The sequence below is a fragment of the Oryx dammah genome, unplaced genomic scaffold, assembly GCF_014754425.2.
Source record: "Oryx dammah isolate SB20612 unplaced genomic scaffold, SCBI_Odam_1.1 HiC_scaffold_29, whole genome shotgun sequence".
Classification (NCBI taxonomy): domain Eukaryota; kingdom Metazoa; phylum Chordata; class Mammalia; order Artiodactyla; family Bovidae; genus Oryx; species Oryx dammah.
This window is the reverse complement of record NW_024070213.1, coordinates 5,548,677-5,575,140: the sequence shown is the minus strand read 5'-3', so window position 1 is coordinate 5,575,140 and position 26,464 is coordinate 5,548,677. Positions and strand designations below refer to the sequence as shown.

Below are 26,464 nucleotides of genomic sequence, written 5' to 3'. Positions count from 1 at the left end.
CAGGCTCAATAACTAGAAGCTATTACCAGTACTACCTACTAACACGGCAGAAAACATGTAGAAGAAGGTTTAGAATTATCAAACAGACTTTAAGGAAGATGTGACATGAACTAATTCTGTTACGTGAAAACTTACTTTACTAAATGTTCAGTTGTTAAAAATGGGCAGAATACGCGCATGATTTTCTTGAAATTATTTCGCCCAATGAGTCCTGTGTCTCCGAGGTCATATGACCGCAGCATATTACAGAAAGCTGATGGATTCTTAGCAATCGAGTCATGAATAATTTCTTCCACCTACCAGGGGGAAAAAAAATGATATTTACCAAGTTACATGTTTGTAACCTGGGGTGGGAGGTAGCACCCTGGGGCCACACAGGAAAGCGTTACTTACTGAATCCCAAGCCAAGAAGAGAGGCATCTTGGTGTCTTTACAGGCAGGCATTTTGTGCAGCTGATTTGGGAAACAGAAAATGTGTATAAATACAAATCACTCATAAAGGCAGTGGAAGCTTAGGAGGCAGACGGACTTTGGGCTGTCAGTTTTGTCCCTGACTAGCCAATAGTTTAGACCTTGAGCCCACCAGCTCCTATCTGGAAATGAGGATAACAACATTCAACTTGTGTTTATTTTAAAAAGTACAACAAGGTGATGAAAAAATCCATCACCTAGATATTAAATAATGAATACCCAGATTACAACAATGGGGACTACTCTGTATCTTTTAATATTACATAGCAGAATTTTTACTGACACTAAGGGTTAACAATATGTTAACTGATGATAAATTTAAAAGTCACTAATTACATATCTCATTTTAAAATAAAATAGATATCATATATGAAAAAAAATATATATGTATATATCCAGCTCATCAAATTGTATACTGTATATTAAATTGTGTACTTTTATATATCAATTATACCTCAATAAAGCTGCAAAAACTAGTGTGTGTGTGTATAAAGGTATAAAGGTTTGGAAGAACATGCAAGAGTGAGTAAATTAACGTCATACAATTCCTCCACGTGAGAATTAGCGGTGATCTTAATTTTCTTCTATTTGCACATCTCTGTGTTCCAGTGTTTCTAATCTATCTGTTTATATGCCTGTTTCTAATCCATCTGTTTATATGCCTGCCTGGAGAATCCCATGGACAGAGGAGGCTGGTGGTCACAGGAGTCCATGGGTTCCCAAAGAGTCGGACACAACTGAAGCAACTTACCATGAATGCACACAAACCATAATATTTAAACTAAAAGCTGACCTGTACCTGGTAAAAAGAAATCTTCAACAAACATTTCAATGAGACTCTGCTAATGTCCATGGCATGCATTATCTGAAACTAATCTGATTTTTTCAAAGTTCTTAGAATTTTAAAATGCTAAATAGCTTTTAAAGTTATAGAAGGATTAATAATAACAGACTATCAACTTTTCAACCAAAAGAAATAAATACCCAAAGTGTTTGCCACTAGACGCAATAAGCAGTTGTTTTATTTCAAATGCATGCATGCTAAGTCGCTTCAGTCAAGTCTGACTCTTTGTGAGCCCATGGACTGTGGCCTACCAGGCTCCTCTGTCCATGGGACTCTCCAGGCAAGAATACTGGAGTGAGTGGCCATGCCCTCCTCCAGGGGGATCTTCCCAACCCAGGGGTAGAAACTGCATCTCTTACTTCACCTGCATGGGCAGGCAGGTTCTAGCAGTGCTACTGAAATGCAGTGAAAAGGAGTTATATCTGGTGTATCAAGTGCTGCCATTCAAGGAAAGGTTTTGGTAAATGTCAACGTTCGTCCTTCAGTGAGATTTAGAAAAGCAAAAGTTGATCAGTTGTGTCTGACTCTTTGTGACCCCATGGACTGTAGCCCACCGAATTCTCCAGGCCAGAATACTGGCCTTTCCCTTCTTCAGGGGATCTTCCCAACCCAGGGGTCAAATCCAGGTTTAGAAACTAAAAGTTAAAATCAAACAGCTTTTAAACACAACTCTTACTTAAAATTAACTCTGGTGGAAAACGTGCATTCAGTTATTTAAACCATATTCCACCTGCATCTCTATTTCACTAACAACACTTAATTCTCCTACCATAAACAGAAAAAAGAAACGTGAAGTTGTGGCAGAACTCACCTTAAGGTTCTCTTCAATTAGCTCAATAAACTTGCTGACGTTGACACACCCGGTGCACCCAGGGTCAAGTATTTGCATTAGTTCTTTGAATTCTGAATCACTTATGTTTACAACCATGCAATTTAGAACGCGTTGCAGTTCTTGCCCTGTTATCTGTCCGTCAGGTTTCTGAGCATGAAAATATTATAAGGGAATTTTTTTAAAAAAGGAAAAAAAGGAAGAAAAAGCATGACATGTATTGGGCAGCACTTAATAAATCAAGATTCGGGGCCAAATAGAATTGTGATTTGAAATACGAAACCCTCAGCTGATGTTCACTGTATAACCCACGTGCCGAGAGCAGTCAGGGGAGGAAATCTAGAACTTTGCCAGAGCCCTTGCTACGATGTTCTTTGTCAGGATGTGGCAAGAAAGAGGCTGACCCTCTCCCCAGGACAGGCTGAATGCTAGTGGGCTCAGAAGCCAAACAGCTTTTCCTGCCCTAACCCACCTGAGGACCCTGCAGCTCAGCCACACTGGGCATCGGACTTCCTGGAAACTCAATTGCAACTTGCCAATTTACTAAAAATATTAATTATGCTTGTTTGCACTACCACCACCCTCGTCAATTACATAAATGGACAATTACTTAGCGAGAAAAATTTCAGCCACGCACCATAAAGAAAACATGTTATGAGCAAAATACTGGGAGGCAAACTTCTTCTCCCAGAATAAAAAATTACCAATAAGTAAATTGACTATCAAAATTGAGATAAACTATTTACTGGAAAGGCGGGGGAAATAAAGGACCCCATCTCTTCATAAAGAGAGATTGTGAATATCAATCTGACCAAAGACTTTAAGTGACGCAGCAGTGCATGAACGCGAACTACAGATTCAGGGTCCAAAACGTGAAAAGGACAGGCTTTCTTGGAGAAAATGAAGTAATTTAGAGGGTATGTTCAGGGTACTTTTTGGTGGGGGAGTGACCATTCTTTAATGTCCAAGTAGGAGTTGTCGACAACTAATATTTATGATTTTCAATAATCAACCATTCAGTTCAGTTCAGTCGCTCAGTCGTGTCCGACTCTTTGCGACCCCATGAATTGCAGCACGCCAGGCCTCTCTGTCCATCACCAGCTGCCGGAGTTCACTCAAACTCGTGTCCATCGAGTCAGTGATACCATCCAGCCATCTCATTCTCTGTCATCCCCTTCTCCTCCTACCCCCAATCCCTCCCAGCATCAGAGTCTTTTGCAATAAGTCAACTCTTTGCACGAGATGGCCAAAGTATTGGAGTTTCAACTTTAGCATCAGTCCTTCCAAAGAAATCCCAGAGTTGATCTCCTTCAGATGGACTGCTTGGATCTCCTTGCAGTCCAAGGGACTCTCAAGAGTCTTCTCCAACACCACAGTTCAAACGCATCAATTCTTCGGCGCTCAGCCTTCTTCACAGTCCAACTCCCACATCCATATGACCACTGGAAAACCCATAGATTTGACTAGACGGACCTTTGTTGGCAAAGTAATGTCTCTGCTTTTGAATATGCTATCTAGGTTGGTCATAACTTTTCTTCCAAGGAGTAAGCGTCTTTTAATTTCATGGCTGCAATCACCATCTGCAGTGATTTTGGAGGGCCCCCCAAAAATAAAGTCTGACCTGTTTCCACTGTTTCCCTATCTATTTCCCATGAAGTGATGGGACCAGATGCCATGATCTGTTTTCTAAATGTTGAGCTTTAAGCCAACTTTTTCATTTTCACCTTCATCAAGAGGCTTTTGAGTTTCTCTTCAGAAAGTGCCATAAGGGTGGTGTCATTTACATATCTGAGGTTATTGATATTTCTCCCGGCAGTCTTGATTTCAGCTTGTGCTTCTTCCAGCCCAGCGTTTCTCATGATGTACTCTGCATAGAAGTTAAACAAGCAGGGTGACAATATACAGCCTTGACGTACTCCTTTTCCTACTTGGAACCAATCTGTTGTTCCATGTCCAATTCTAACTGTTGCTTCCTGACCTGCATATAGGTTTCTCAAGAGGCAGGTCAGGTGGTCTGGTATGACCAGCTGTTTCAGAATATTCCACAGTTTATTGTGATCCACAGTCAAAGGCTTTGGCATAGTCAAGAAACAGAAATAGATGTTTTTCTGGAACTCTCTTCCTTTTTCCATGATCCAGCAGATGTTGGCAATTTGATCTCTGGTTCCTCTGCCTTTTCTAAAACCAGCTTGAACATCTGGAAGTTCACGGTTCACGTATTGCTGAAGCCTGGCTTGGAGAATTTTGAGCATTACTTTACTAGCATGTGAGATGAGTGCAATTGTGCAGTAGTTTGAGCATTCTTTGGCATTGCCTCTCTTTGGAATTGGAATGAAAACTGACCTTTTCCAGTCCTGTGGCCACTGCTGAGTTTTCCAAATTTGCTGGCATATTGAGTGCAGCACTTTCATACCATCATCTTTTAGGATTTGAAATAGCTCAACTGGAATTCCATCACCTCCACTAGCTTTGTTCATAGTGATGCTTTCTAAGGCCCACTTGACTTCACATTCCAGGATGTCTGGCTCTAGGTGAGTGATCACACCATCGTGATTATCCAGGTCATGAAGATCTTTTTTGTACAGTTCTTCTGTGTATCCTTGCCACCTCTTCTTAATATCTTCTGCTTCTGTTAGGTCCATACTATTTCTGTTCTTTATTGAGCCCATCTTTGCACAAAATGTTCCCTTGGTATCTCTAATTTTCTTGAAGAGATCTTTACTCTTTGCCATTCTATTGTTTCTCTGCATTGATCACTGAGGAAGGCTTTCTTATCTCTTCTTGCTATTCTTTGGAACTCTGCATTCAGGTGCTTATATCTTTCCTTTTCTCCTTTGCTTTTTGCCTCTCTTCTTTTCACAGCTATTTGAAAGGCCTCCCCAGACAGCCATTTTGCTTTTTTGCATTTCTTTTCCATGGGGATGGTCTTGATCCCTGTCTTCTGTACAATGTCATGAACCTCCGTTCATAGTTCATCAGGCACTCTATCAGATCTAGTCCCTTGAATCTATTTCTCACTTCCACTGTATAATCATAAGGGATTTGATTTAGGTCATACATGAATGGTCTAGTGGTTTTCCCTACTTTCTTCAATTTAAGTCTGAATTTGGTAATAAGGAGTTCATGATCTGAGCCACAGTCAGCTCCCGGTCTTCTTTTTGCTGACTGTATAGAGCTTCTCCATCTTTGGCTGCAAAGAATATAATCAGTCTGATTTCGGTGTTGACCATCTGGTGATGTCCATGTGTAGAGTCTTCTCTTGTGTTGTTGGAAGAGGGTGTTTGCTATGACCAGTGCGTTCTATTGGCAAAACTCTGTTAGCCTTTGCCCTGCTTCATCCCGCATTCCAAGGCCAAATTTGCCTGTTACTCCAGGTGTTTCTTGACTTCCTGCTTTTGCATTCCAGTCCCCTGTAATGAAAAGCACATCTTTTTGGGGTGTGAGTTCGCTCTCATTCGAGTATTTTCATCACCCCCAAAGAAGCCTTGTGCCCATTTGCTGTCGCTCTCCATGTCTACCCTATCCTAAGGGACTAATCTAGTTTCTATCCCTATACCTATTTGCTTTTCTTCTGGATATTTCATGTAAATAGACTTGTACAACATTTTATCTGCATGCACCTTCCATCTGCCTTCTTTCAACAGGGACAATGTTTGTGAGGCTCATCCATGATGTTGCATGGATCGGTATTTTGTTCTTTTTATTCCGGTTACTACTATTCCATTGTATGATATGGCACATTTTGTATTATCCTAAGTTGATGAACATTTGGACTGTTTCCAGTTTGGAAATGGGGAATAATGTTACTGTGGACTCTTGCACACAAGCCTTTGTGTGGACATATGTTTTTATTTCTCTTGGGCAGATGTATCTAGGAGTGGGATTCCTGGGTTATGTAGTAAATTTGTTTTAAATTGTTGGGAAATGACTCTGTTGTTTTCTGTAGCAGTTGTACCATAGTATGATCCCACCGGGGGTAAGTGCCATCTCCACAGCACCGCCAGCACTTCCTGTTCTCTGTCTTGCTGATAGTAGCCACTCCAGGGATTGTGAGGTGGTATCTCTCTGCCCTATTGATTTGCATTTTCCTGACGACTAACAATGTTGAGCTCCGCTTCCAGTGTTAACTGGGTATTCCTATATCTTCTTTGGTGAAATGTCTATTAAAATCTTGTCCGTTTTAAATTTGGGTAGTCTTCTTATTGAGTTCTAAGAGTTCTCATATATTCTAGATAGAAGTCCTTTACCAGATATAGAATTTGCATACGTTTTCTCCCAGTTTGTGGTTTGTCTTTTCACCTCTTTAATGGTATCTTCTGAAGAACAAAAGCTGTTAATTCTAAATTAGTCCAATTTATACATTTTGTTGTTTTGTGGATCATGCTTTTAGTATCACATCTAAAAAAATCTTTGCCTAACACAAGGTCACAAAGAATTACACATATGTCTTCTAAGACTTTTACTGGTTTAGCTCTTATATTTAGGTTTATGGTCCGTTTTAAGTTAATTTTTGTATATAATGTAAAGAAAAGGTCTAACTTCACCTTTTTGCATTGTTCAGTCACTAAGTTGTGACAGAATCTTTGTGACCCCATGGACTGCAGCACTCCAGGCTTCTCTGTCCTTCACCATCTCCCAGAGCTTGCTCAAACTCACACCCATTGAGTCGGTGATGTCATCCAACTGCCTCATCTTCTGTCAACCCCTTATCCTCCTGCCCTCAATCTTTCCCATCATCAGGGTGTTTTCCAAGAGTTGGCCCTTCACATCAGGTAGCCAAAGTACTGGAGCTTCAGCTTTAGTATCAGTCCTTCCAATGAGCACTCAGGGTTGATTTCCTTTAGGATTGACGGGTTTGATCTCCATGCAGTCCAAGGGACTCTCCAGAGTTCTTATCCACCACCACAATTTGAAAACATCAATTCTTTGGTCCTCAGCTTTATTTATGGTCCAACGCTCACATCCGTTCATGACTACTGGAAAACCGTAGCTTTGACTATATGACTTTTGTTGGCATACCCACTTGTCTCAGCACCATTTGTTGAAAAGATTATTCTTTCACCTGCTGAATTGGTTGAAAACTAATTGATCATCAATGTGAGGGGTTATTTCCATACCCTCAATTATGTTCTATTGACCAATGTCTATCCCATGCCTGTACCACCCTGTCTTTATTACTCTAACTTTTTCCTATGATTCAAAATCTGGAAGTTTAAGTACTCTAACTCTTTGTTTCCAAAATTGTTTTAGCTATTCTGCAATCTTTGCATTTCCAAATGAATTTTAAGATCAGATTTACAAATTTCTGCAAAAAAAAAAAAAAAAGCCAGCTGGAATTTTGATAGGCCTTCATTGAATCTACAGATCAATCTGGGGAGAATTGCTACCTTAATAATACTGAGTGTTCTAATCCATGAATATTCAATGTCTCTTCACTTATTTACATCTTCTTTTACTTTTTACCATGTTTTATAATTTTCAGTACACAAACCTGGCCTTCTTTTGTTAAATTTACTTCTAGGTTTTTTATTCTTTTCATGCTGCTGTGAATGGAATCGCTTACTGAAGTTTATTTTCAGACTGTTCATTGCTAATTCATGGAGATACAACTGATTTGTGCACATGGAGCTTGTGTCCTGTAACCCTGACGAATTCATTTATTAGTTCTAGCAGTTTGTGTGTGAGTGCACTCCTTAGAATTTTCTAGTACAAGATCAAGTGGTCTGTGATTAAAGACAGTCTTACTCTTTTCTTCCCAATGTATATGCCTTTTATTTCTTTTCTTTCCTGATTACATCATCTAGAACTTCAGTTGGAAAGAAGTAGCTAGGGCTGACATTATTGTGTTTTTCCTGATTTCAGGCGGAGAAGGCAATGGCAACCCACTCCAGTACTCTTGCCTGGAGAATCCCATGGATGGAGGAGCCTGGCAGGCTGCAGTCCATGGGGTCTCGAAGAGTTGGACACGACTGAACAACTTCACTTCCACTTTTCACTTCCATTCATTGGAGAAGGAAATGGCAACCCACTCCAGTGTTCTTGCCTGGAGAACCCCAGGGACAGGGGACTCTGGTGGGCTGCTGTCTATGGGGTTGCACAGAGTCGGACACAACTGAAGTGACTTAGCAGCAGCAGCCTGATTTTGGGGGAAGTATTCAGTCTTTTGTCATTAACTGTGCTGTTATTGTTTAGTCACTAAATTGCAACCCCATGGACTATAGCCTGGCAGGTTCCTCTGTCCATGGGATTTCCCAGGCAAGAATGCTGGAGTAGGTTGCCATTTCCTTCTCACCTATCCTTCCTAACTATCACCTATTACCTATCACCAATTCCTTCCTACCTATCCCTGGGTAGGATCTTTCCTACCTTTGAGATCTTTGCCTCTTGCATTGGCAAGCAGAGCCTTTACTAGCCATCAGGGAAGCCCAACTATGCTGTTAGCTTTGGGTTTATCATAAAGGCCCTTTATCAGGTTAGGGAATTTCCTTTCTATTCCTAGTTGGTTGAAAGTTGTTATCGTGAATGAGTGTTGAATTTTTCAAAAATTTTTTTCTGCATTTATGGTCATGCAGATCTGTCCTTTGTTTCTATTAATATTGTGTGTGATGATAATTGATTTTTTGGAAGTTAAACCAACCTTGCCATCCTGAGATGAACCTCGTGTGGCCATAGCATTTAATTCTTTTTACACATTGCTAGGTTCGGTTTGCTAATATTTTTGAGAATTCTTGCAACTATATTCATGAAGGATATCAGTCTGTGGTTTTTCTTGTGATCTCTTCATCGGGCTTTGGTATCAAGGTAACATCGGCCTCAGAGAATGAGCTGAGAAGCATGTCTTCCTTCTATACACCCTGAGTTTGTAGCAGGTGGCTATGTGTACAAGCAATCTTCCAAGTCTTCAACACAGAGGATTTGCACATTTTCGGTTAGATATATTTCTAGGTATTTGGGGTTTTTTAAAAGGATTATTAGCAATAATATTTTAAGACTTCTTTTTCCAATTGCTTATTGCAGTTTATAGAAATATTACTGATCTTTGTATATTGACCCAGTATCCAATGACCTTCTCAATTCTATGATGAATTCTAATAATTTTTGAAAGGTTCTTTGGGATGTTCTACTCATAATATCATGCGAGCTGCAGATGACAACACTGAGAATGAAGTACATGAATAGGCAGGGTACAAACTGTTTCTGGGTGCTAGAAAATGAGCCACACCCGACTTAAACGTAAGTCAGTGGAGTGAGGGGGTCCACTTGGCATAAGGGCAGAGGTATACTCAGGCAGCACACACAGCTCCTCGGGGTGTGTGACTTGGAGCAGACTGAAAGCCTGTCTTCTAACAATTCTGCATCCTTCTCTACAGCAGGAGTGGGTCCTGCTTCCCAGGGCCGTCCTCTGTGGCCAAATGCCATTCCGTGCCCACTGCTGGCTCTTTCCCTCTGCTCTCCTTCTCCTACCAGGCCCCAGAATGTGGCCAAGACCCAAGCAAGTGATTGGCAGGCGTGAGGTGGGGGGATCCCCATTGGAAACCCCACCTCTGTGGCTCCCGGTATGTGATGGCTGTGGCTCTCCTGCGATACTCCGGAGGGTGAACTCGTCTGCAGTGGGGACTTCGCCTTATTCTCCCGTGGGTTCGGTCTGGCACAGAGCAGACACTCAAGCCCCACCTTCTCCTGTGTGTGTTCATCAGTCTATTTGTCCAGAGGTGCATCAGGGACTGTTAAGTCACTGAGATTTGGCTCGGTAAGCATTATTACAGCCCTCCATTAGCGGAGGTGAAGATTTCACCGTTTTTAATTAAATTACTTCTTCAATATACTAATAAAGCTGAGGCGGGTGAACACACGGGAGCCTTCGTTTATCTTAAAGCAGTGGCCCGGTCAGCATGCTGGCGGGCGGCTCAGTGCAGGGCGGGAGCGCGCCAGCTCGGGGGGCAGCTGCTTCCAATCTCAGCCCCACCGCTCACTAGCAGGGGGAGCCTCAGGCCGGGCACTCACCCCCAGCCTCCTTTCCTCAGCAAATGAGGATGAAACAAACAGGATCGAGTGAAGGTAACGACAGTGCCTGCCTCACAGAGGTGTCGAGAGGCTAACGTGAGTGGACACCACAAAAATCACTGGAGGCACAGCCTGGCATGTAGAATGGGTTCTCAGTAGGTATGAAGATGAACTGTGCCTGGCGCACCAGCTAGAGCATCTCCCCCGGACAAAGCAGAACCCAGAGCTCAGAATCCACCCTGTGTGGAGGCATTCTAGATGGACAGAGGCAAGCAGCTGCGGCCTCCAGAGCGGAGCACAAACCAGAACCCTCCAGCCCTCCTCCAGGCCCTGGGAGCCTCCCCCGAGCCTGGCCCATGGCAGAGACTGTCCCAGGGTAGCAGGCTTGGCCAGGGGGACCCGGAGGCCAGGGGACTCATCTTCTGTGTTTGAGCCTGAGGCAAAGTAGTTCAGTGCACTCCTGGTTATTTACTAGAGATTCAGTAATTGGATGTGCTCAGTAAATAACTAACTTGTGAGACGTGGCTCTGAACCAAAAGCATCCGAATGCTGCTTTCTAAAATGAACGTGAAAGTGGGACAGGAGCTAATGTTTAAAGCAAAACCATGAACAAGCCTCCCTTTGCAGGACAGGTAAGCAGTTAAACAAACTATTTGGGGACTAAGAAAACGTTCCCGTTCAGGGCTACAAGTTGGTTATGAACCCATAAACTCTAGGGTGGGGATGGGAGGAAAGCTTGACAAGTCAAGGTTAGTCCTTAATTATACAGCTAATGGTGATGAGTCACTCCATGCTTAACAATCTTGACACACGTTGTTCTCAGCCCCTGGCATTCATCTCACTACACTGCAGGAAGCTTTGTCCCCTATCTTCCCAACTAGACCCAGCTCATGACGTCAGGCTTTGCATCCCTAAGCACTCAAAATAAGTGCCAACATATAATGGTGGTGGTGGTTTAGTCGCTAAGTTCTGTCCAACTCTTGCAAGCCCGTGGACTGTAGCCCACCAGGCTCCTCTGTCCATGGGATTTCCCAGGCAATAATACTAGAGTGGGTTGTCATTTCCTTCTCCAGAGAATCTTCCCCACCCAGGGATCAAACCTGCATCTCCTGCATTGCAGGCAGATTCTTTACCACTGAGCCACCTGAGAAGCCCATAGCGTATAATGGGAGCTCAAAAATATTTGTTGAGTGATAAATGAATGAGTATACAGTTTTTATTGGTCCTGTTGAGTGTTAGCCTTCCTCGCAACAGTGAGTTTTTCACCAGAGTTTCAAAATCTTACAGACTTGACGAGTAGCAGTGCTTTCTTCAACGATGTATAGTGATCTTCATGTCTAAATAACTTCGTGATAATGTTTTCCTTATGAACCTGATTTCTAAAGTTGATGCTACAAAAGTAAGAGAAAGACAGGAATAAGGTTATGTTCTTGACCTTTGTTAATGCAAAAAAAAAAAAAAAAGAAAAGAAAATTACCCTAACAACATCTATACTAACGCTCTATTTCTGGATGGCTCCTCTTCCAAAAAGTGTCACATGCTCGTGTGGGCCCATCTGTCACTCAGTCAACGTGGTACCTAATCAGGGAGCCAGCTTGCATGCAGTTCCCACAGGCGTCAATTAGTCTTGCAGCCCCATCACTCTCCCCTTCCCTTGCCGAATAGTTGTGGCCAGCCGTCTGGCCAGTTCGGGCCTTTGGTCTCAAAACAAGAGCAGGAAAGATGCTGAGATCATGGTCGAGAACAAACTGATCACTGTTGAGATCACTGCTGAAAGCAGCACCTCCTTGTAGAAGCAGCGTGTTGTAGCCCACTCGCCCACATCGTCACCGAGGACACACATTTCGTTCTGGGACAGTGAGGACGCCGACCTTCACAAGCTGTCCCTCTCCGCTGACAGTGGCGTGACCGCCATGACCACCTCTGTCATCAGACCCGTCTCCCTTACTTGCCTCTTGCTTTCATCCCCTGAGGTCAGGGCCAGCAGCCTGCATGTACGCTTGGAGGCCTGTGATCATCCACCAGGGAGATCAGAGCCAACTTCACCGGGGATTCTGATCACAGGGGAGGCTGAAGAACCTTCTGGCAATGTACACTTGCCAGCCTCCCTTTTCAGGGTTCAATTAGATGGTTTGACATGTCCCACGAAATAAAGAATGGCGGTGAACCAGACTGGCTCTGAACATCTCTCAGATCGTTTAGGGGAGCTCACTGCTGCATCTGCACGGCCGTCTTAGCTTTTTCCAGTTGTACGAGAACATACAAACACACACACCCCTGCCACCACTTTTACGGAACATAGGAAGTAGCAGAAATGCTGGGTCTGGGTTCTTTGTGTGACTTGGAACCTGGCTTTTCTGAAGACCACCAACACTGGCATGAATGGGTATGTTTGCATCAGTTTTATCTCCCACAGTACCATTGATGCTGGGGCTGGACAGTTCTTTGTTGCGGGGGGTAGGAGGGGAGAGGGGGTGGAGGTCCCATGCTGTGCACTGAGGGATGTTTAGCAGCATCTCCGGGCTGCATCCAGTGGAGACTGGTAGCACCCCTGCCCCAGCTGGGACGACCAAACACATCCCATGACGTTGCGAAATGTCTCCTGGGGGGCCAAGATGGTCCCCAGTTGAGAACTACTCTTTTAAAGTAAACAAAGTTCACAGGCTAATTTGTACAGTCCTGAACAAGGTGCTGTGGGACAAGAAAACTACAAAGAAACAGAAGTAACTTCACTTAAGAAACGAACTCACAGCACTGCTTACATGCGGGGCGGTGGCGCGGGGTGAGGGGCTCTGAATACCTGGAAGGCTGGTGACCTGGGCAGTTCATTAAATATTCATAAACCCTGAGACAGGGATTGGAGCTAGTGAAATGGGAATTAACCCTGTGGTATATTTCACTTTATACAATAGAGTGTAGTGCTTTCAATGAATGTGCTGAGATTATAAAGGCTGGTTTTTTTTTTCTTTAAGATTCGTATCGGGCAATCAATACAGGGTGCACATCAACACAAACAAAATAGTTCCTGGAGTGACAGTCTAAATGCTAAAATGTCATATTATTAAGTACCACAATCTATGTGATAACGTACATCTCAAGGTATAATAGACACTAGAATGAAAATGAAAGTAGCGGCACCCAAGGCAGATAGCCCACAGCATATGCCCCATGCAGAGTGCGGCTGGAAGCTAGCGTACATTGCTCTTTTCCACACGGCGGGTAAGAGTTGCACGTTTACACCCAGTTCCACAAGGAGATACTTGGTGCCCAGAGACTGATCTTGGCAGGGTGGGTGTCTGCACTGAGGACGTTTAGGCTCCGATTCTGCCTCCATGACTCATGAAGCTATGATCTAGTGAACACTCCCTTCATGTCTCATTTTGCCATCTAGAAGTTGGAATAATAATTATACCTACCTTACAGCTTAAGCTATACATTGTTATGTAAAAGTCTGTAATTATTCAATGAAGACTAATTTGTCATTCAATAAATGAAGAAAGTAATTCAAATGTTCTTTAACTTTTTGCACATTATGATATGCATAACCAAACTTTAGTTTTTTTTTACATACCTATTTCTTTTTGTCAAGGGAGCTTTACTGCTGCCTTCATATTGAGGTTCATAAAGTGACATTAAAAATTGCTTCCAATTGACTTTAGTGGTGGTTTTAATTCCAAATCTGGATTCGAAAAAACAAAGATAGTATTTTAAACAAGTTTTTCTATAACACTTCATGGATTAGGTGTTTACTACTGAACTAAAATGGCAGCAGTGAATTTATATGAAATTTTGTATATAAGGTAAACAAAATAATTTAGTAAAATAAGACTGTAAATTGATTTTTTAGAAGCAAGGAAAAAACAAACTGTACATCTCCATGTCTCTATATTCTGTTCGCAGTAGCATACATTGAAGGGAGAAACAAAGGGATCAGATTACAATTCTAATGTTCCTGAAATAATTCTTTCAAATTCATTATTTGAAGAGTTTGATTGGAGTGATAAGCAGAATAAAAGCCCCAAGATGGGACTTTCTAGGTACAGAAAATAGAGGAATAAGAGAGAAAATCTGGGGTGAAAAGCTTTAGATATGTCTAAGAGAGCCCCAAGCCCAGCATTAAGCACAATGGAAAATGTGTACCCACATCTCAAGCCTTGTGGGAAGAAGTGTTCTACCAGGGCGCTCCTGCCATGGAGGGTCCCATGTATCAGAGAACAGAAATCATGTAGATGGGAGACGAGCTGCTCAGCCGTTGACTGGAAATGGCGGCAGGCAGAGTGGTGTTGGCAAGACTGCTGGCTTACTCTCAGAGTCGGCAGGGAAATAACGCGGAGGATCTCCCGTGAATCTCACATGGGCCACGCGCAGGAGAGCACACACAAATACACAGGGTCATCTAGGTCCTGCCCAAGAAGGCCACTTGGAAGAATGAACGGACCTTAGTAAAGGGAGGCTTTCCTTCCCTATCTCCAGGTTCCCAGGGGCCGAGGAGGGAAGAAGTAGGTGATCGGCTGAGATGGAGATGCATTTGCCCTCATCAAAGAACTGCAGACATGAGAGCCAACTGTGAAACCCAGAGACCCAGCAAGAGCTCTCCTGAAAGGAAATGCCTGCAGACAAAGACACTTGCTAGGCCTAGAGAATGCAGTTTCCAGCTCACAGGAAAGCCAGTCCAGTACGAACATTCCTGCCCCCCTTGTTTCCTCTCCTTCCTCTGGGCACTCCCGCCCTGGAGGAGTCAGAACCCAAGTCTGAAATATGAGGAAGGAAGAGAAGTGTAAAGTGGGGAGAGGGGAGGAGGCCATTTGTGCCCCCAGCAGGCCCTGACTGGGTCGGGAGCACGATTCACATTTAAATCAGGTCTACGGCTTTGACCATGATCTGCGGCTAACTATTGCAACTAGTAAGCTGGGGCTGTTTGTTTGATTCGAGACAAACCAGAAAAATCAAAGTCTGCTCATGCTTTTCATCGGGGGAAAAGAACCAATTCAACTGAGGAAATTTAAAGGGACCATGGGAAACAAACTTAAGTTGCTTTAAGACTGCAGTGGGCTTCCCAGGTGGTGCTCATGGTAAAGAGCCTGCCTGCCAACGCAGACAGACGTCAGAGACAAAGGTTTAGTCCCTGAGTTGGGAAGATCCCCTGGAGGAGGGCACGGCAATCCACTCCAGTATTCTCGCCTGGAGACTCCCTTGGAGGGAAGAGCGCAGCAGGCTGCAGTCCATAGCGTTGCAGAGTTGAACACGACTGAGTGACTTAGCTAGCACACAGGCACACACACACACACACACACACACACACACACACACACAAGACTGTAGTACTACCATCTCAACTGAGGTTTACATTTGCACCCATCCACCCAACTGTCCATCCATTCATACATCCTCGTGTGGTGCCAAGCTACCATCTTTTCTCACAAATCTTTGCGATATCTCATTGGTCTCCTGTACCTATTGTTGCCTTCCACTGAAATATTTTCACACTTTAATCAGCCTGCTGTTTTTGAAATGCAAATGTGATCACTCTTTTGCTTAAAATCTTTCCACAACTCCCCATTACTCTTAGGACAAAAATTACAGTCCTTCAGTAAGCACAGCCTGCACAGTTTGACCCTATTCACACCTCCGACTTTATCCCGTACCATGCTGCCCCTTGCTCCCAGCTCCTTAGGTTCCTCAAAGCGCCTGTGCTCTTCTTGCCGCAGGTTCCTTAAACTCGCTGCTGCCTTTGCTGACTGCCACATTCCCCCTCACTATCTCCCACACTTTAGGTAGTTAACTCTACTCCTCTTGCAAGCCTCAACTTAATCGTCACTCTCTCAAGGAAGCCTCCCCTTATTTCCCTAGGCAGGGCTGTTTGCCCTGCAGCACCATGCCTCTATCCTTTATTGCCTTTATCACCACCTAAGTATCAGAATCATCAGCAGCTAACACTTGTACAGCACTTCAATTATGATTGCTTTATGCCAGCTAACGCTTGATTGGTTATTACTTCTGCTCTTAGCGCCATGTATGTGGTCATGAGAAAGAGAGCGACTGATTGACTAAGTGATTTCATCAGGTGTACAACAAGTAGGTTGCGACAGTGGTTTAATGCCTTGCTATTAACATACAAAACAAAGTTTCATCTTTCCTACTCAAACTTTCTTTTCCAGACTTCAAGCACTATTTTGATACAGTTTGCTAATGCTATATATTTTCACCTTAAATTTAAAGGTGAAAATTAAAAAGTTAAAAATTAATTTTCTATATTGGAAATATTGTGACTACTATTAAAAATATGATCAGCTGCATATGTTATGTTTAGGAAATTACCTTGCTCTTTGGGAAAAATATCACTCTATATAGTACAGAAAAATAAACTCAAAAGAGACTAGAAAGTTAAACATAAAAACTAGGACCATTGAAAAAAGAAAAAAACTAGGTGTATATTTATCTGGTATTTGAATGACAATAGATTTTTAAACAAAACTTAAGAGAAGAAATTGCAAACATTTATTTAATTACATCAAAATAATAAATTTCTGTATATCAGAAATATTAAAAGTTTGAACCAAACAATAGACTTACAAAGTTATCTTTCATGATGATGCATAACAAATTGTTAATATTTTTAAAACATAAAGTGCTTTACAAATTAATATGAAAATATTAACTTGACTTCTTCCAGTAATGGTGGAGTAAGATCCTTCTGGATCAATCCTCTTAGAGATAATCAAAATGAACTCTGAGTGTAATACCAAAAGCAGCTACCTAAAAGCATTGTAGGGGTTTCTCTGGTGGCTCAGCTGGTAAAGCATCTGCCTGCAATGCAGGAGACCAGGGTTCCATTCCTGGAAAGGAATGACTACCCACTCCAGTATTCTTGCTTGGAGAGTCCCATGGACAGAGGAGCCTGGAGTCCATGAGGTTGCAAAGAGTCAGACAAAACTGGGCAACTAAGCATGTCACACAAAAGCGACTAAAGAGTGAACTCTGGTGGGAGATCTATGCTGAGAAGAGAGGAGTTGTAAGAATATTTTCAGTGCATCTAACCCAGGCTAGGGTACTGTAACATGAGGGATAGCAAAGGCACCAGTACAAAAAAAAAAAAAGTGGTCTTTGTAGCTTAGAAAACTAGAAGATTAATAAGCGCAGATAAATTATAAACATAGAGAGAAAAATAAATCCTGGAAAAAAAGAAGGGACCAGAGAGAGATCCCCAAATTCTGTCTCACCACATTTCTGGCTGGTTTCTGAATCTCACGTGATCAGGACTTACTCAACCCAAAAGGTCTGAATTAAAATCACAACTGCCACCCAGAAACAGAACACGCAGCTTGAGTTCAACTAAGACAGGCACCTACCAAAACAAAAGAAGCAACACTCATTGAAAAATAATTAGAACAGAAGTTAGAGTTTCCATGATTTAACATTCAAACTTTCTAAGATAGAATCTAAAATTGCAGGTATATGAGAAGCCAGGAAAATGAAACATTAGTAAGGAGAAAAACAAAGTCAATTGAGAGGAATCCAAAATAAGCCAAATGGTGGTGTTATCAGAGAAGAATTTTTAAAGCAATGATTATAAGCATCATCAATGATATAAATGAAAACATGCCTAAAAGGATTCAAAAGATAGGCAATCTCACACAGAAGTGGATATAATAAAAAGAATTAGGCAGAAATTTTAGAATGATGAAAATACTATGTGAAATTTTTTAAAAATCACTTGATGGAATTAACAAAATAATGGAGAAGACAGAAGGGAGAAGGAGTGAATATAAATACAAATCAACCAAAACCACCAAATATAACAAACACAAAATACACATATACTTATAAAATGAATAGAGCTTCAAAGACATAAGACAGTCTTCAGTTCAGTTTAGTTCAGTCGCTCAGTCGTGTCCGACTCTTTGCGACCCCATGAATCGAAGCATGCCAGGCCTCCCTGTCCATCACCAACTCCCGGAGTTCACTCAGACTCATGTCCATCGAGTCAGTGATGCCATCCAGCCATCTCATCCTCTGTCGTCCCCCTCTCCTCCTGCCCCCAATCCCTCCCAGCATCAGAGTCTTTTCCAATGAGTCAACTCTTCCCATGAGGTGGCCAAAGTACTGGAGTTTCAGCTTTAGCATCATTTCTTCCAAAGAAATCCCAGGGCTGATCCCCTTCAGAATGGACTGGTTGGATCTACATACATGTAATTGCAGTCACAGAAGGAAAAAAGAGAATAGGGTAGGAAAAAAAAAATCTTGAGGATGTAAGAGCCAAAATTTCCCCCAAATTTGATTAAAATATACATTTACAGATTTAAGAGGCTCAATAAACACTAAGCAGTAAGTGCCTGAAACATGCCAGGCCGAGGCACACCACAGTCACAAAGCTGAGAGTCAGGGCAACAAGAACGTCATCACACACAACAGGACGACTGCTTAACAGACGACTTCTCATTTGAAACAATGGAACCAAAAGGAGTGGGACAGAACAATAAAGGGCTAGAAGAAAGAATGGTTGCACAGAGCTGTCAGTCTAAGAAAGTATCATTCCAAACTGCAGGAGAAACAAAGACTTCTGTAAATAAAACAAACCTGAGGGAATCCATCTTTAGTACACTTAGTTCAGTCACTCAGTCGCGTCCGACTCTCCGTGACCCCATGGACTGCAGCATGCCAGGCCTCCCTGTCCATCACCAACTCCCGGGGCTTGCTCAGACTCATGTCCACTGAGTCAGTGAAGTCATCCAACCGTCTCATCCTCTGTCGTCCCCTTCTCCTCCTGCCTTCAATCTTTCCCAGCATCAGGGTCTTTTCCAATGAGTCAGTTCTTCGCATCAGGCAGTCAAAGTATTGCAGCTTCAGCTTCAGCATTAGTCCTTCCAAAGAACACCCAGGACTGATCTCCTTTAGAATGGACTGGTTGGATCTCCTTGCAGTCCAAGGGACTCTCAAGAGTCTTCTCCAACACCGCAATTCAAAAGCATCAATTCTTCAGCGCTCAGCTTTTTTTGTAGTCCAACTCTCACATCCATACATGACTACTGGAAAAATCATAGCTTTGACTAGACGGACCTTTGTTGGCAAAGTAATGTCTCTGCTTTTTAATATGCTGTCTAGGTTGGTCATAGCTTTTCTTCCAAGGAGCAAGCATCTTTTAATTTCAAGGCTGCAGTCACCATCTGCAGTGATTTTGAAGCCCCCCAAAATAAAGTCAATGACTGTTTCCATTGCTTCCCTATCTATTTGCTATGAAGTGATGGGACCGGATGCCATGATCTTAGTTTTCTCAATGTTGAGTTTTAAGTCAACTTTTTCACTCTCCACTTTCACTTTCATCAAGAGGCTTTTTAGTTCCTCTTCACTTTCTGTCATTAGCATGGTGTCATCTTCATGTCTCACATTATTGATATTTTTCCCAGCAATCTTGATTCCAGCTTGTGCTTCTCCCAGCCCAGCATTTCACATGATGTACTCTGCATATCAAACAACAGAATGGGAAAGACTAGAGATCTCTTCCAGAAAATTAGAGATACCAAGGGAACATTTCATGCAAAGATGGGCTTGATAAAGGACAGAAATGGTATGGACCTAACAGAAGCAGAAGATATTAAGAAGAGGTGGCAAGAATACACAGAAGAACTGTACAAAAAAGATCTTCACAACTCAGATAATCATGATGATGTGATCACTAATCTAGAGCCAGACATCTTGGAAAGTGAAGTCAAGTGGGCCTTAGAAAGCATCACTACGAACAAAGCTAAGAGGAGGTGATGGAATTCCAGTTGAGCTATTTCAAATCCTGAAAGATGATGCTGTGAAAGTGCTGCACTCAATATGCCAGCAAATTTGGAAAACTCAGCAGTGGCCACAGGACTGGAAAAGGTCAGTTTTCATTCCAATCCCAAAGAAAGGCAATGCCAAAGAATGCTCAAACTACCGCACAATTGCACTCATCTCACATGCTAGTAAAGTAATGCTCAAAATTCTCCAAGCCAGGCTTCACCAGTACGTGAAACATGAACTCCCTGATGGTCAAGCTGGTTTTAGAAAAGGCAGAGGAACCAGAGATCAAATTGCCAACACCCTCTGGATCATGGAAAAAGCAAGAGAGTTCCAGAAAAACATCTATTTCTGCTTTCTTGACTATGCCAAAGCCTTTGACTGTGGATCACAATAAACTGTGGAAAATTCTTCAAGAGATAGGAATACCAGACCACCTGACCTGCCTCTTGAGAAACCTGTATGCAGGTCAGGAAGCAACAGTTAGAACTGGACATGGAACAACAGACTGGTTCCAAATAGGAAAAGGAGTACGTCAAGGCTGTATATTATCACCCTGCTTATTTAACTTCTATGCAGAGTACATCAAGAGAAACGCTGGACTGGAAGAAACACAAGCTGGAATCAAGATTTCCAGGAGAAATATCAATAACCTCAGAGATGCAGATGACACCACCCTTACGGCAGAAAGTGAAGAGGAGCTACAAAGCCTCTTGATGAAACTGAAAGAGGAGAGCAAAAAAGTTGGCTTAAAGCTCAACATTCAGAAAACGAAGATCATGGCATCCGGTCCCATCACTTCATGGGAAATAGATGGGGAAACAGTGGAAACAGTGTCAGACTTTATTTTTGGGGGCTCCAAAATCACTGCAGATGGTGATTGCAGCCATGAAATTAAAAGACGCTTACTCCTTGGAAGAAAAGTTATGACCAACCTAGATAGTATATTCAAAAGCAGAGACATTACTTTGCCGATTAAGGTCCGTCTAGTCAAGGCTATGGTTTTTCCAGTAGTCATGTATGGATGTGAGAGTTGGACTGTGAAGAAGGCTGAGTGCCGAAGAATGGGTGCTTTTGAACTGTGGTGTTGGAGAAGACTCTTGAGAGTCCCTTGGACTGCAAGGAGATCCAACCAGTCCATTCTGAAGGGGATCAGCCCCAGGATTTCTTTGGAAGGAATGATGCTAAAGCTGAAACTCCAGTACTTTGGCCACCTCATGAGAAGATTTGACTCATTGGAAAAGACTCTGATTTTGGGAGGGATTGGGGGTAGGAGGAGAAGGGGACGACAGAGGATGAGATGGCTGGATGGCATCACTGACTCGATGGACGTGAGTCTGAGTGAACTCTGGGAGATGGTGATGGACAGAGAGGCCTGGTGTGCTGCAATTCATGGGGTCGCAAAGAGTCAGACACGACTGAGCGACTGAACTGAACTGAACTCTGCATATAACTTAAATAAACAGGGTGACAATATACAGCCTTGATGTACTCCTTTCCCAATTTGGAGTCAGTACACATATTCTTCAACAAAGGAAGTTCTTCAGGCTGAACAAAAATGATAGTAGATGGAGACCTTGGCTCCTCAGAAAGGAATAAAAAGATCATCAGACATAACTAAGATGAAATGAAAGTGAAGTTGCTCAGTCATGACTGACTCTTTGTGACCCCATGGACTGAAGCCTACTAGGCTCCTCCGTCCATGGAATTTTCCAGACAAGAGTACTAGAATGGGTTGCCATTTCGTTCTCCAGGGGATCTCTTTGACCCAGGGATCGAACCCAGGTCACCCGCACTGCAGGCAGATGCTTTACCTTCTGAGCCACCAGGGAATCCCAAGATGAAATGAAATTTGTTGAAAAACACAAATTACCAAAAATGACCCAAGAAGAAACAGAAAACTTGAATAGTTCTATATTAATTTTTTTAATTGAATTTGTAATTCAAAACAGTCCCCTAAAGAAAACTTCAAACCTAAATGGCTTCGCAGATGAGCTCTATCAAACATTTAAGGAAAATAGTAGCGATAGAAGTGGCAGTAACAGTGATGGCAGCCGTAGTGGTGACGCCAGTCAGAAAACAGAGGAGAAGGAAACAGGTCCCAGCACACTTCCCAGGCCAGTGCTGCTCTCTCAAAACCCGTGTATAAGAAAAGACAACTTGAGACAAACCATCACTCGTGAAAAAAAGATACCAAAAAACCTTGACAAATTTTAGCAAATAAAACTGAACAGTATATAAATGGGGTAATCTATCAGGGCCAAGTGGGGCTTAATCCCAGGATGCAAAATTGGCTTAGCATCTGAAAATCAGTCCATGTAATTTACAGTATTAATGGAATAATGGAGAAGTACATGATCATCAGAATAGATGCAGGAAAACACTTGACAAAAATCAACACACACAGTTTTAAAAATTCAGCAAAACAGGAATAGAAAGGAAATCCCTTAACCTAATAAGGGCATCTACAAGAAACCCATGGCTAACATCACTACAGTTTAAGATGGAATGGTTTCTACCTAACATCAGGAACAAGGCAAGGGTGTCTAATCCCACCACTTTTGCTCAGCATTGTACTTAATGTCTTTATTGTCATACTTAATGTCCTACCTAGTAACATATGGCAAGAAAAAAAAAAAGGCATACAGATTGCAAAGGAAGATGCAAGCTTGCCTTTATTTAGAGGCACAATGACTGTCTATTTAGAATACACTAAGGAATCCACAAGAAAAGTATTAGAACAAATTAATCAGTGAATTTAGTAAGGTCACAGTACTGTAAAGTTAATAACCAAAAAAATCAATCGTATTTGTTAGTATTAGCCATGAATAGTGAGAAAATGAAAAAATTTTAAATTCATTTATATTAGCATCAAAAAATAAAAATATTTAGGAATACATACAACATAATATGTGCAATATCTGAGCATTGTAAACAACAAAATCTTGCCTAAGGAAATTAAAGACCTAAATAAACAGAAAGATGTACCATGCTCATAGAATGGAAAACTGAATATTATTAAACTGAAAAAATCTTCCCAATGTACTCAGAAAAGTGGCAAATCTCCCCAATGTACCTAAAAATCTTAGCAAACTTGATTTTTTTCTTAAAAAAAAAATATTGACAAGCTGAATGAATATATAGGAAGGCAAAGCACCTTGAATAGTCAAACAATTTTGAAAGAAAAGAACAAGTGTAGAGGACTTAACACAACTTCATTTCAAGACTTAACTATTTAGCTACAGTTATCAAGACAACAGTGTGGCACTGTTTCAAGATGTATTCTTACAACTTCTGGAAGAGGACAGAGTCCAGAAACATACTGACACATATGTGGTCAATTAATTTTTGACAAAGGTGCAAAGTAATTCTTTAGGGAAATGATCGCCTTTTCAACAAATGAATATCTGTGCGGGAACAGAATGAACCTTGACCTCACGTCATACACAAAAATTAACTAGAAATGGATCTAAATATAGGAGCTGAAATTACTAAACTTCTAGAAGAAAAGATAAGGCAAGATAAAATCCTTGTGCTATTGGGTTAGGTAAAGATTTCTGAAAATGAAGTCCCCAAAAATTACCCATAAAAATTTTAATGGATAAAATGTACTTCATCAAAACAAAAATACTTCTGTGCTTCAAAAGACCAAGTTAAGAAAATGAAAAAGCAAGCCATATTGAACGAAAATATTTGAAAAATACGTATGTGACAAAGAGCTAATATCCAGAACACGTAACGAACAGCACAAGTGGTAAAGAACACACAAGCCAATGCAGGAGACAGCGGGCAACTGAACATGCACAGACCGATAACAGGAAGAGAAACAGTCCTGTAAAAAGAGACAAACGATCTGCACGTCCACGTAACGAAAGAAGAGACACAGATGGCCAATAATCACATGAAGAGAGTCTCAAAATCATTAGTCATCAGAAAAAATGAGAGTTAAAAATAGAAATAGCTCTACACAGACTAGAATGGCTGAAATTAGGAAGAGCGGCAGTACCAAGCTTCGGTGGGGAAGTGAAGCATCTGGCTTTCTTACACAGTGTTGGTGGACCGACAATTGATACAGTGACTTTGGAAAGTGGTTTGACAGTGTCTCATAAATTTAAAGACCCACTCATCATTGTTGTTGCTGTTTAGTCACTAAGTCGTATCCCGCTGTTTTCCGACTCCCTGGACTGTAGTCCACCAGGCTCTTCGGCCCATGGGATTTCCCAGGCGAAAAAACTGGAGTGGATTGCCATTTGCTTCTCCTGGGGATCTTCACCCAGGGTTCGAACCTGAGTCTCCCGTATTGGTAGGCAGATTCTTTATCACTGAGCTACCCAGAAAGCCCACACTCATCACACAACCCAGCAATTTTACTACGAAGTATTTTACCCAAGAGAAATAAAAACATGTCCATACAAAATGAGACCTGTACGTGAATGTTCATAGCAACGCTTTCTACAGTGTCCCCAAACTGGAAACAATCCAGACGTCTATCAGCGGCTGAGTAGATAAACAAATTGAGGAATATCTATGGGATATTTCCCAACAAATCGGGAAACACTATGGGATACTACTCAGCAGGAACAGTTAGCGGGACATGTCGATGCGCAGCAACGTGGGCGAGTCTTAAAACTTGGGAAGTGAAAGAAAGAGGAGTCAAACACAAGAGACCACGTATCCCATCTGTGAGAACGCCGAAAAATAGCCAGACTACAGTGACAGCGGCAGAGAGCAGACCAGTGGTCCTGGGGCTGAGAGGTCAGGGCAGGCACTGCTGTCAAAGCGCAGGAGCACACCCCAGGGTGATGAAGCGCCCCATACATTCACCAAGGGAGTGGCTGCTAAATACACACAGTTGCCCAAACTCGTTAAACTGTGTGTGTTAGTCACTCAGACCTGTCCGTCTCTTTGTGTCCCCATGGACTGTAGCCCGCCAGGCTTCTCTGTCCATGGGATTCCCGAGGCAAAAATACTGGAGTGGGTTGCCATTCCCTTCTCCTGGGGATCTCCCCAACCCAGGGACCAAACCCAGGTCCCCACATTGCAGGCAGGTTCTTAACCATATGAGCCGCCAGGGAAGCCCATTAAACTATACACTTGAGAAAGAACTTTATATGACTTGTCCTGGGACCAAAATATTTTTAAAACACAGGAAATGGTCAAAGGACCTGAGAAAACAGTTGTTCATGAAGGAAGTTACTGTTAAACGTGAAACACGTGCCAACTCAACGGCAAGCAAGGCCATGTCAATCACAATAGCAACGAGGCACTGTGCTTTCACCTGTCAAATTAGCAAGTATTTAAAGACAGCAATGGTAAATGCTGGTGAAAAGCACTCTCAGGAACCTCACTCCTGAGACTAAATCAACATTTTTCTGAAGGGCATCTTAGCAAAATGGAATGTAAACCTTGGAAGCATTCAAAACCTTTGACTTAAGGACTGATAAAACATTAGGCAGCTGTTAAAAATTAATTTCAAAGGTTTTTTTATTAACAACATAAAAAAAACCCTCCTGATGTAATATGCCATAAGAAAACAGAACATAATTTATTTCTCATATGGCATCAACTATGCCAAGCATGTATGGAGCGTGTGTACATCCACACACATAAAAATTCTGGAAGGAAATAGACCAAAATATTAATAGTGGCCATCTCTGGCCATTACAATTACGGGTAATTTTTTAATCTTTTTTTTTTTTTCTAGTTTGAGCCTGTACCGTTTTTATAATCAACATGAATAAACGTAATTTTCAAAAAATAGGGCCAGCAGATAATTTTGCTAATCACACGAGTAACCGTTATTAACCAAAGTCACAAAGGTGTATATTGCTGGGTTTTTTAATTCTTAAAAATGCCTCCAGGGACTTCCCTGGCAGTTTCATGGTTGAGAGTTAACCTTCCAATGCAGCGGGTACGGGTTGGCTTCCTGGTCAGGCAGCTAAGATCCTTCATGCCTCAGGGCCAGGGAACCAAAAAGTAAAACAGCAGCAACATTGAAACAAATTCAACAAGACTTTAAAAATGCCCCAGGGGCTCCTCTGATTTCCTCAGGCCCCCGTGCCTCTGGATTCTGCTGCTGGGAGTCAGTGTTATTCCCAATCTATCTTTCTCATCCCATGGAGCCAGGTGGGGGTCTTACAGCAGCATGGGACTCCATCTCTGGGTTAGCGAGAAGAAACATAAATTTGTTTCTCACATTCAGGATGAATAGATAGTGGCTCCAGACTAATGATAATCTCTGAAGAACCAAAGTGCCAGCATGGTGTGTAGGTCAGAGGCTTATGGAGGTGGTAGATGAAGCCAACTCAATGGACACGAGTTTGAGCAAACTCTGGGAGATAGTGGACAGGGAAGCCTGGCGTACTGCAGTCCATGGAGTCGCAAAGAGTTGGACACAACTGAGCAAATGAACGACGACGAGATGGAGCTCAAGTCCACTTTACAGTGGCTCCAGTAAGAGCATCGACCATCCCATGGTTGCTCCTCCAGGTTCAGAAAATATCACTGGAGGAAGTATTCTTAGTCACTGCAGAATCCTCACATTGGTTTTG

General features: G+C 42.2%; 1 protein-coding gene across 1 annotated transcript in view; it reads right to left on the bottom strand.

The window, feature by feature from the left end:
- EFCAB6 (EF-hand calcium binding domain 6) overlaps positions 1–26,464 on the bottom strand; it is a 255,607-nt gene that overhangs the window by 124,945 nt on the left and 104,198 nt on the right. The window contains exons 11-15 of the mRNA XM_040233143.1: positions 13,720–13,827; positions 11,434–11,539; positions 2,127–2,294; positions 394–453; positions 136–296 (exon numbers count right to left, since the gene is read on the bottom strand). Coding sequence (XP_040089077.1) covers positions 136–296; positions 394–453; positions 2,127–2,294; positions 11,434–11,539; positions 13,720–13,827 — 603 coding nt within the window. The remainder of the gene's footprint in view (positions 1–135; positions 297–393; positions 454–2,126; positions 2,295–11,433; positions 11,540–13,719; positions 13,828–26,464) is intronic.